Source organism: Amblyomma mixtum, chromosome 3 (assembly GCF_055824585.1).
Source record: "Amblyomma mixtum isolate Tamu chromosome 3, ASM5582458v1, whole genome shotgun sequence".
NCBI lineage: Eukaryota > Metazoa > Arthropoda > Arachnida > Ixodida > Ixodidae > Amblyomma > Amblyomma mixtum.
The window spans coordinates 369,580,474-369,592,494 of NC_143014.1; the positions used below are offsets into that span (position 1 = coordinate 369,580,474).

Consider the following 12,021-nt stretch of genomic DNA (forward strand, 5'->3'; position numbering starts at 1 on the left):
AAGCTTTCTTCGGGGTCTTTCTCTTGTGCGGACCTGGCGAATGTTTTAACAGTGCGCGAGACAGGTGCTGGTAGATGCGACTCTCGCCTTGGTGGCATGCATAAAACTACTTCATATCAGCTGGCAATATTTATATAAAAAAAAAAGAAAATAAATAAAACACTGAGCAATGTCTAACACCGTCACTTTCAGTTTCTTAAAACTGCCGGTCCGATTAGAAAATTGCAAATATCCCTTCCACCAACTCGGGCCCATGTGTCTTATGAGTCAGAAATAAAGAAGCATGGAAGCTGTGATTATAGACAGGGAAAGCGATGCTGCTTAAATGCCGCTGAAATAGCATGACTGCTGAAAACCGCTGTTTTTTTTTTAAGCCCACACTGACAAATGTCAAAAATGTCGAGAAGTTTACGGGATTTTAGAAGAAATATTAATGTGTGAGAGAAGAGGGAAAGGCACAAAGACGCGGAAAATCAAATTTTCACTACAGATAACTCAGGCTGCAAAAAATGCATTAAAAAAATTCTAGCTGGAGGACATTTCTAAAGCTTCTTCTACCTTTAACATCCTAGGCATACCACAACATTATTGACAGCCCCTTTAAGCTTTGCCTTCAAAGAGTAGAACACGAAAGCGTTATCAAGGTCCTGTTCGCATCGCCCACTGGATTACAGAATTCCTAATCAGCATACCCATAATTACTCATGCACGCATCAGTAAATGTCTTCAAGACAGTTTACCAAGTCAAAGGCACCAGCACATTCACTAGGTCCACTTTATTCACCTTTAAACAATGAGCCTTCAAGGCCTGTGGGCAGCATGCCCGTCTCAGAATCCAAAGGTTCTGGGTTTGATTTCCACCCAAACCCAAGACCCTCAATGCTATCGCGTTACAAGGTTTATTACAGGGCCTGCGAAGTTTCTGCGAGGAAAATGCATGCAGTGCAAAAAAGGGAAATCATGGTACACACAACACATGCCACTTCCAGAGCCTGTGTGCCGCACTTACACTGTCAGCAGAAGACTGGAGTACAAGTTCCTTGATCTTCTGACTGGCCATTGTCGCCTGCTCAGCAGCACGGACTGCCACGTATGTGTCGCTGACTCCTGGGCTAATAAGCTCTGAGGCCAGTTTGGTCCTGAAGGTAATGAAAAAAGGAAGACTGCAAAGCCTATACACACAGCCATGTTAAAGGGCCACTGACCAGGGGTCTGGACATTTTAGACAGATAGGCCCAGAGCACAGAAGAGCCACCAAAGATTACCTCTGCAATATACTAGACCAATGCACGCCTCAAAAAGCAGCAAAAATTCAAATCAATACCTGTTCGCTCTTCCTTTCGAGAAGCCAACCACCTCGTTCACTACACTGAATCCGAGCCTTGCGGATGACGTTATCCACCAAACCTTTGCAAAATACAGTTTACGGTTTATGGAGGTTTAACGCCCCAAAGCGACTCAGGCTATGAGGGACGCCGTAGTGAAGGGCTCCGGAAATTTCGACCACCTGGGGTTCTTTAACGTGCACTGACATCGCACAGTACACGGGCCTCCAGAATTTCGCCTCCATCGAAATTCGGCCAGCCGCGGCCGGGATCGAACCCGCGTCTTTCGGGTCAGCAGCTGAGCGCCGTAACCACTGAGCCACCGCGGCGGGGCGGCTCCGTTAAAAGCCATGAACTTAGGAGTAGAGAAAAAGAGACAAACACACAGAGAAGCACATATGTGCACAGGCTTGCTTTCCAAGAGAATGCCAGACAGTTCCTGGGTGCGTGCTTCGCCGTGTGTTTCGAAAAAAAGTGACTCCATCGCTCTGGTCGTAAAACTATGGGGGACAGGGGAAGGGGCATACGCAAACAAACATACAGGAATGAAAAGGACGATCGCTAACCAGCTAACCAGGGATGCCACTGACAAAAACAAAGGCATATATGAAAGGGTATGCTTACTAACATGTTGAAGTACTAACATGTTGAGGTACTAACATGTTGAGGTACTAACATGTTGAGGTAGTCGAGCTCATCAGGTCGCTCGATCGGGTTCAGTATGCGAAGAAGCCTCAACGCTGCTTAACCATTTGATGCACACACAGCGATTGGAGTCTAACCACGATTTGGAAAAAATTGCCAAAAGGTCATGCCTTGAGCCCTATCTACAAGTAAGAAAAGAAAAGAAAAAGAAAACTGGGGCGAGGAAGGACAACAAAAAAAAAAGAGCGCAACGAAACACTGCGAGGGGCCCCCGCTGCTCCCTCCACCCCCAAAGTATCCCGGGTAGCAAAAAGGACGAAAGCAAGAATACTTTCCAAGGTGGGGCCATGACGCAGGCATGTGATATATGCCTTCCGCTAACATCGGAGGAACAGGGTGCTTGCGGAGGCTAGTCGACGATGGGGGAGAGATAAAAATCCCGCAGAGGGAACAGAAGGGGAGGAACATGAAGCAGCTTGATTGCGATGGTTAGAACTCCACTATGAATGAGTCTTTTTAAAGAAATGTTTGCAGCCATGCATTCTCGATATGATACCTTGCAACCTAAGAGGTAGAAAACTCGTTTTCAACCAGAGGGTGGTCAGTGGCCCTTTAAAAATTTTTAAATACATCGAATACACAGTGGCACATTTATGCAACTACTAAGTAGCATGAATAATAATGTTTTCTTTGATTAAAAAATTGCCAATTAAGTGACAACAATCACCTGCTGTATATAGAGCTAGTTTATATAGAGCTAGCTGTTTCTCTTAAGCCTGAAGAAAAAAACGCCAACTCGTAACGAGGGGTTGGACTGAAATTTTCAGTTCAAACTGGATAAAAAAGCTGATAAAAGTACGCTGATTTCATTTTCTCAAAATTTGTTTTCAATTAAGAACATCAGTGTTTCTGGCATCCATGCCACAACTAGCTACCTATTCAAGTACCAGTCACAGAAGGCCACAAGAGAAAATTAAGGAAGTGCTGTAACCAGGAACACAGTGGGACGGGATATCTGGAATTTAGTATCATGCTTGCGAATTGTTATGAGGCACTGATTGCAGATTGGGAGGCTCCACATGGCTAAGCTATGTCAGCTAGCACAGTCTGTTCAGACTTATCATCAGCCTAGGGCCATCACTTGGTTAAACAGAATTTTCCACTACATATAAGGACACTGCTGACAACTTTTGGAACCATAACAAGCAACCGTCAACACGAAACCATGCATAAATGGCACAAAAATGTCCTTCCATGACGGTTTGGCAGCAGTGACATCGCTGACTTAGCACACGGACCGTATGATGCACGGATCCTTTGTTTAGCACAGAGTGCAACCAAAACATGACGACAAAGTTTTTAGAACTAAACTTTCTCTCACGGCTTTTCTCTGATGATTCCACATTTTTACTTTTTGTTTTGACTGTACAACTCCCTTCTGCAAGGATAGCTGCTAACAGGACTACATGAGCTACTGGTTCTAGAATGAAGACCAAGGTAAACCCCACGGCGCTTTGACTGCCGGGAACATAACATTAAGAAAAAAAATGAAAATTTGTGCCCAGAAAATAATATTTGCCAAAAGCAAAAGTTGGATGTGCTTCAAGGATGTCAACAGGGCCCAGCTTACAAGGTCCAAGGGAAAGGTGTCCCTCGTGAGCAACAGCAGGGCCACACTTAAACCTGCCCCTACTGGCGCCCTCTGCAGCCACCCCCCTCCAACATTGCAGCTGCTGCAGAGGAGGGAAAGCCTCTAATAGACATGAAGAAGAGGGGGGGGGGGGGGGGCAAATTTTGTAGCATATTGTTCCCTGGTAGCCAGATGACATAAACGAGCACTACCATGAGCTTTGGCCCACTCTTATGGAGAGACCTGTGCATGCCAGAAATAACTCCTTGCCTTGAGTGGAAGGAGCTAAAATGAGTTTAGGTAGGGGATAGGTTACTAACAATTAAGCGTGGAGAGCATTCCGACATGGGAATCGGAGCAGCTGTTCGCAGTGGCAGAATTAGTCAACGAAAGACAATTCTCAGGTACAGTGTATTGTGCTGGTTTTCATGGTACACAGGTAACTAAGGCCATCATATGGCAAACGCAAGGTCTAATGTGTTTATATTGTGTTGGGTTATGTGGCGCATAAGCATCTAAGGCTACCACACCAAGCTCAAGGTATGGGAAAATTGTTTTCTGCAGAATTTCACAAACACGTGAAAAAACATCAGTGATGTTGGGGGCCTAAAAAGTTAGCTCATACTTGTTAGCAATGACAAAGGAAAGGAAGCCAAATGGGATGGTGCCTGAACGTCCGGCTACGAGAACATGAAAGGTCCGGCTCTTTCATTACCACCTATTCCAACATGGCTCGGCACCCACCAGAATTGTATCATATGCCCCTGTGTTGTGACTTGCATACTATCACGCTCAGTACGAGCTACACCGCGCGAGTGCTTGGCCGAGCGCTGCTCAAGGTTGTACAGTGGCACTGATTGTGCCGTGTTTTCGAGTTATCTGGAGACAGTGTAGCTGTTCTTGCAAGTGCACATCACCTCCGCTTGCTTCCTTTCAACTTCTCCTTCACTTAGTCTTGTTGTGACATCAGTTTCGAAAATGATAACGGTAGCCGTCGATTGACGCCCAAACTTCGTGCTCGGGCCTGTCTCAATGCGCAAAATCGGCGATATTTGGTATGCAACTTTGCGCTTCATCATTTTACTGAACGGGGAATGCTGGACTGAAGTGCCGGAGACTAATATGCGTGACAGTGGCTGCTTGTAGTGACCAGATTAAGGAGCATCACGTTTGTCAGCTCGCAGCCTGTCCCGGGTGCCCAATACTGCTGAAACCATGTCTAAAGCAATTGCATAGCCCTTCTTGCACGAAAGAAGCGCTCATTCCTTAAAAGTTTCGCACTCCATATCTGGTTGGTGGCAAAAATACTGTATCATCTTGCAGTTTCTTCTTTAGCGAAAACAAAATGAACGAGAAAAAAACTGACAGCAATGTCCTTCAGATAAACGAGGCTGAGGGGTTTCAGCGCGATTGATGGAACAGCCAGACTCTCTCCCGATAACTCGTAAACATGTCATGATCAGCGCCACTGTACAACCTTGCAAAGCGCTCGCGTGGTGTGGCTCATACTGAGCGCGATAGTAATGTGTTTCCTACTAAGGGGACAAGGGAATGGAAAGGAGTGCTGGTTATGACATAGATGACGAAAGCCAACAGTCACTGAAACCAAGGAGCATTGGGGCGTATTTTTTTTTTAATTTGTGGTTTCCATCAACGGGAGACTAATAAATGCAGAAAAAAAAACCCACATGCCACCAGGGTTCGAGATGCTTTCTTCTTTAGGTTGTTTATATGAGGTAGGAATGTGAGCTTTTTGTCAAATGTTAGGCCCAAGAACTTGTTTTCCTGTTTTACTGGTAACAAGACTTCATTTCGGTATATTTATTTATTTAATTATTTATACTGCAGGCCAATAAACTGGCCCTAGCAGGAGGGGCAATACAGTAAAGAGTGTGACAATGCAAAAAACAAAAAAAACACTAACGAAAAATTACCGACGATTACGTTGCTTCCTAATGCGAAATTTGAGCGCAGCAAATAAGCTGTTTCACCTTTTCGATAGATGAAATCGAGCAACACATGTATGCGCTATCACAGAATTTTTTTTTTAGCAGACGGAGGACTTCCATCGGTCGTCTCGCTCATGGCTCAGAAAGAACTGGCAGATAATTTCGCAGTGGCGAACGGCAGCGGCAATTTCGGCTCGGGCGGTGCACATATACAGATCCGCCGCCACCGATCTGGCTCTCTGATTGCCACCGCACAGGGGTTGCATTGGAGGAGGAGCGAAGAAAGGAATTAAGTTCGAGCCGGCGCTTTGACAACCGGAGACTCGCAGGAAGAGGGGGGAGGGGGGCGGCGTGTACACCCAGCGGCAAACGATGGGGGCAGAAGCGCGCGCAGCAAGCGGACAACACGATAAAGGGAGGAGGGAAGAGATAGCAGCGACTGACTGATGCCGCTGACGCCGATAGTGAGTCAACCCCAGCTGCGGATGAAAGGGGGGCGGAGCTGGTTACGAGGCCGACGCCGACGCGAAACCCAGGAACGGACGCCAAAGAGCTGCGCTCTAAAATAATGCTGGGTGTAGCAATGTTACTCAATCAATACATTCTGACACCAGCACAATAACTAACAAAACATGAAGAGCAGCACATGTGAAATAACAAGCAGCGGGCAATTTTCACGCAAAACAACAGAACTGTTTTTGGGAAAAAAAAAAAAGACATCACAGAGTGAAGAAGTTCGGAAAACATAGCAGATTACGAACGATGCTTTTGTTTCAGTTAGTTTATTGAAGAAAGATGTTTATCCAGCTCTTCTGCAAAGTTTTGTGACTGCAATATAGAGTGGCATTGGTCTGTAAGGCAAGGTCTAATGTGCTTGATGGAGGGGTTAAAACCCCTGTTACACGGGCACCTTAAAGTGCTTTAAGATAACGTTTCTTCATGTAAAGGGAGATGCACAAGGTGTCACACGGGAAAGTTGAAGGATGTTTCACTAATGGGAGCTTCTCCCTCAGCGAGCCGAAGGAGCACTCCAGTTTCCCTGTGAGCAACACAATATTCCTCACGGTGAGCATCACTGAACGTACGGTGTGTTTAAAAATACGTTCCGTTGCAATAAACAGTAATTTAGCAGCGGTTACAAGTACTTTCTCTAGCTTTGTGTATGAGCATAAAATGTGGGTTATGGAGATCACTTCTCCACATAGCTCGCAGGTTGGTCGCTCTTGTTATGCAAGAACAAAACAGTGTAAGGTGTGAGGTGTGTCTCCAATGCGAAGGTGAAATTAAAGGATTTCAATGAAATGTTCTTTTTGTGTGAGCATGACTTCCATTTGCCTATGATGGGTTTAACTAGGTGTAGCCTAATATTTACTTCAATATTACATTTGGGCTGTCATTTATTTCTCAGCTTACAGTGTAATAAATTTATGCAATATTTTCAAGGAATGATTTGATTTATTGGGGTTTAACATCCCAAAGCAACTCAGGCTATGAGGGACGCCGTAGTGAAGGGCTCCGGAAATTTCGACCACCTGGGGTTCCTTAACGTGCACTGACATCGCACAGTGCACGGGCCTCTAGAATTTCACTTTCATCGAAATTCGGCCGCCGCGGCCGGGATCAAACCCGCGTATTTCGAGTCAGCAGCTAAGCACCGTAACCACTGAGCCACCGCAGCAGGGCTCAGGGAATGTTTACGTTTACTTTCTTTTTCTCTGTGCCAAGCTTGTTGGGCACATACACCTGCTTTCTTACTGCTACTGATTCCAATGTGGTTTGGAACCCAGTAAAACTTTATGGTGTCCCTATGCTGTCGGTCTTCTACTGTTGAACACTAGGTCTCCAATTAAAGGTGGAGCTGCATTTCTAGGGTGAAATACGGTGAATATGCCTAAAGAATCGGTGTAAATGATGCTGTTCTTGAGGTTCTTAATTTTTTTTTTATAGACACAGAGGCAGTGAAAATGAATGCCTTTTTTCTCCCATCTCATTTTGCATCACTACACTTCCGACGTAGTGTGATGATTTTAAATCATATGTATGAAACACTGTACATTCCTTGTAATTTTCGTTTAGCGCCAACTATTCTTACATTATGTGTTCGTGTGGTGCTTAATTTTTTGTGAAATTGTGTTAAAAGAGGTTTGGTTTACGAGCTTAACGTCCCAAAGCGACTCAGACTATAAGAGACACCATAGTGAAGAGCTCCAGAAATTTTGACTACCTGGGGTTCTAACGGCACACGCCGTGGCCGGGATTGAACCCTGCGTCTTTTGGGTCAGCAGCCGAGCGCCATAACCACTGAGCCACCATGGCGGTGGCTAAATTGTGTTAAAATGAAGTCACAGAAAGGCAGTACCAAGGTGGTAGTGGATCAGGTTCCCGGGCGATATTAGGTAGTGTGTTCATTACGTCTAATTCATGGCATTTTCCTTCAAAGCAAAGAAGGAATAGTCTCTTGTTGTTAAACAGAAATCAAGACAAAATGCAGTCCACCTTTTTCACACGGCTGCTTTGTGCATTCCTCCTCCCCTGCACTCTCCACAGCTCCCCTGGTTGAAAACAGACCACCAGCTTCTAGCGCTCATGCTGGTGACAGGTGCAAGTGAAGGGTGGGGGCAGCTGTCAGGCATGCACCTGCCACTTCGCATATGCATAGCTTGCACCTCATGGTAGTAGATCACCAGTTGTCTGGGTAGCAGATGCATTTTCATAGGCGCCACATCTTGTGAAAACACGACTGAGCTAACTGAGGGCATGTAACGTGAAGAGATGATAATCAGTGATCACTCGGAGTAATACCATGTCAAGCAAGCAAAATAAAGTGTACTTACAAAGAGTATCACTTGCTAAAAGTGCACTCAAAAAACACAGCTAAGTGGCGTAACATAAGTGCACTCGCTGAACAGCGCACTCCGGTTGGAGTGCATTCTCAGAAAACACTTGGAGGTAGTATAATTGTCCTCGTCTGTATGTTTCTTCAACGTCCTTGTTCACTCTCTGCTGCTCAGTTATACGATCATGAACCAACTAGCTCACCAATCCACCTTATTAACACTTGGAGGACTGAGTACGTAGCCTCAACAGCAGTGATTCTTTCGGCATAAAATTTAATGTATAATAAAATGCGCATACACGTTGATTTTACCAGTTACATTATTATTTTTCTTTGTGCAATGGTTTTATGATAGTGACCAGCAAAACAACGCATTACTAGGACGCACTGTAGAACACCATGTTTTTTGTTGTGCAGATTTTGGATTCGCTAGGAACCTGACTTGCCACACTAATACCATAAAACAAATTTAATGATGTCGTGGGCAAAAATTAAGATATGGTCCTCTTAATGTGCTCTACTGCTCTTAACAAGCATAATCCTGAAGGTTGCGCTTACAGATCGCCATTTCGAAAAATTTCAGTTTTTAGTCAGCAGTCATTTTCGTACCTATGAGCACATTCTGCTTTCACGTTCAACACCGCATAGCGTAAAGGGCACTCTAAGGGCTCAAGCACACTGCCCATAAAAACACTTTATTTTGCATGCTTGGCAGGGGCATAACTTAGTGGATTCCAAGAGAGGCCAGGTGTAGCAAAAGGTAGGTGGATGAGATTAGGAAATTTGTGGGCACAACACAAGGTTAACTGGAGAAATATGGGAGAGAAATTAATGGTTGGTTGGTTTATGGGGTTTAACGTCCCAAGGAGACTAAGGCTATGAGAGACGCTGTAGTGGAGGGCTCCAGAAATTTCAACCACCTGGGGTTCTTAACGTGCACTGACATCGCACAGTACAAGGGCCCCTAGAATTTCTCCTCCAAAGAAATTCAAGCGCCGCGACCGGGATCGAACCCGCGTCTTTTGGGTCAGCAGCCGAGCACCATAACCGCTGAGCCACCGCGGCGGCCGGAGAGAAATTAATGAATGTAGCTAGGCTGATGATTAAATGCATACCATCACTATGTGCAACATCGTCACACATATCACAGGTCAACAGTTCTGGCCTCAAAGAATGTGTGATGTATCGTAGAAAAAAAAATGCAAACAATGAAGCTAGAACTAAAGTGAATGCCATAGCAGATTACCGACATCAGCACTACAGATCACCTTTAAACATCCTGCTACAACAGCACGCATGCACTGGTCTCGGCGCTGACAGCAAAAAGCATGCTTTCAAGGCTGCCTTCAGTGCCACATGATAAGGGTTTCTTCTGAACCAAAATGCCCGTGGAAGCCACATGTCTTTGCCATTCGATGCTCTTTTTTTTTTTTGATCGAGTACGACAAGTATTTCATCACTACCCCACAGTCCATGCACCTGACGACGACACTGAATTTCTGATGATGTCATGCGGGTATTTCATAGGAACCATGCAAGTAGCTTGGCTACGACCACGGTGCAAGGAAAAGAGATGCTCTTCCGCACCGTGGTAGGTACTAAAGCTACAGTGAGTGGCGCATGAGCGTATAGAAAGCAGAAAGCACACCTTTCTTCCGCCGTGCGGCGGACATTGCCGACCTCCGGTTTGGCACATGGTCTGCTGTCAATGATAAACATAGGTTCTTCGTTCCCGTCGTCGTCAGAGCTGTCTGTAAAGACAAAGCAAACAGCGTAACACAAAGGCCTTCTGGTTTCAGTCCACATTTAACATTCATACAAGTGGACAGAGGACAAGCTGGTTGCTCCGATAAAGTGGTTAGCGGCCTACCTGACACGTTTTCAAGCGTCAGCCCGTCAAACTTTTGGAGGTACTTTGATTTCAGGGGCGAAGAAGCTGTACAGCCGGTCTGCAACATTTCGGAATTGCATTCACTGGCACTAAAATGCACAGAAAACGCAAACAACGTGACAACAACACGATCTCGCTGAACCGCTGAAGTCAATTTGGATTTGGATTTGGACTGATTTGGATATGTGCCTTTCGCTTTGTATCAAGCGGTTCTTACAAAAAAAAAAAATAAAAAAACCTCTGAAATGTCGTAACCTATTTTGTAGGAGACCTTACAGTCTTTTTAGTCTTCGTAAAAAATTTTTTTCGCAAAGTCAGTCTACGCTTGGTTGTTTCCACCACACCAACCATGGCTTCTGTCCCTCCGAAATCCTCCGTATCTGTGGCAGCCGTATTGCCATCTAGTGACGAGAGCGGCGGGAAACCAAGGGCCTGCTCAAATGACATTCCAAACGGATGTTGAGGCTGGCCGGACAGGTCAGAACTGCGTGTTCTGCAGACTCTTCTTGTTAGCACAGCACATACGTCACGTCTGTTCCGTTTGCGTTTCGCCCGCTGCATTTCGCCCACCCCAGCGCGCGCCTAAAAAAAGCAGCGAACTTCATAGGGAGTCGCAAGGCGCAAAACCGCAAAACAGGACGGGAAAACACAGGGCGGTATAACTGAACCACCTTGTCTTGTCGCCTGCCTCTGTCCCGTCCTGTTCTGCGGTTTTGCTCCTCGCGATGTCCTACCAACTGGTCTACAACATGTCCTTCTAAATTCTTGCGGAGTTCTCGTAAAATTGTTTCTGCTGATGATGAGTTTGCGGTCATTCTCTTTGCATCGGGGGATCGACAGGGTCACCAGAATCGGACCAAAAGTAGAAAAAAAAAGCAAGCCAAAGTGCTTTAGGCAACTCTAATGTGACCATATTCAATGGACAACGGGTGACTTTAACATGACTATATACAAGGGGTTAAGCTCCCTATATGTATTACGGTTTTCCTTGTTAACCGCAAAGCTCGATTCGACACGTATCTGTAGGTATCAAATCGAAACGAGCGATGAAGAGATGTCCGTCTCTCGCGCCCCGTGATCGTAGCGAAACGGAACACAAGACACATTCTCCCTATGACAGGCAGGCCGTATAATCATTCACGACAAACAAAAAGGTCTCAGTTGATCCACTTGTGCTTTAAACTTCCTGTTTCACAAGCTGAAAGAGAAAACACTATGAGCAGCTCGTAGACGAAAACTTCGTTCAGTGACAGCGCATGTCTGCGGTACGCACTCTGTGCGGCCGGCACACGACAAGCTGAACTAAACAATTCCCAGCATTTTTTTTTTTTGTAGGGTGTGTTTGTCTTTACTGATTTGCTACGGCACAGATCGGAGCAATTGGAGTGCATCATCGGGTGTGCTCTAAACGAGCATTCAAAATTAGCGCTGCGAGACAAATACACAGCAGTAGCGAGGCGACGCTGCACAAACTTTGGTTTCGGTTTCGGTTGTCTTTTTGTTATCTAGCACTTTTAAAAATAAAGAAGATTAAAACTAAACGTTGGACCAGCGGGACACGAACCCTAGTCTTCCGCATGTGAAGCGAGTTCACCGTTCCACTGCATTACGCGGCGTTCTTTTTTTCCTTTATTGCATGGAAGTGCACACTAGCTGCTCTCTGAACAGAGACTTCAATGAACGTGGCGGCCCTGCGTGTCAATCTATCATGGAGTTCTTCCAACCTTAGAAGCTTCCATTGTAGG

At 45.5% G+C, this 12,021-nt stretch overlaps 1 protein-coding gene across 1 annotated transcript in view; it reads right to left on the reverse strand.

Annotated features, from left to right (window-relative positions):
• LOC149356739 (deoxynucleotidyltransferase terminal-interacting protein 2) overlaps positions 1-10,450 on the reverse strand; it is a 33,039-nt gene extending 22,589 nt beyond the window's left edge. The window contains exons 1-3 of the mRNA XM_089577816.1: positions 10,256-10,450; positions 10,034-10,136; positions 1,010-1,139 (exon numbers count right to left, since the gene is read on the reverse strand). Of these exons, the coding sequence (XP_089433942.1) occupies positions 1,010-1,139; positions 10,034-10,136; positions 10,256-10,343 (321 nt within the window). The 5' untranslated portion in view covers positions 10,344-10,450. The remainder of the gene's footprint in view (positions 1-1,009; positions 1,140-10,033; positions 10,137-10,255) is intronic.
• Between the last annotated feature and the right edge of the window lie 1,571 nt (positions 10,451-12,021).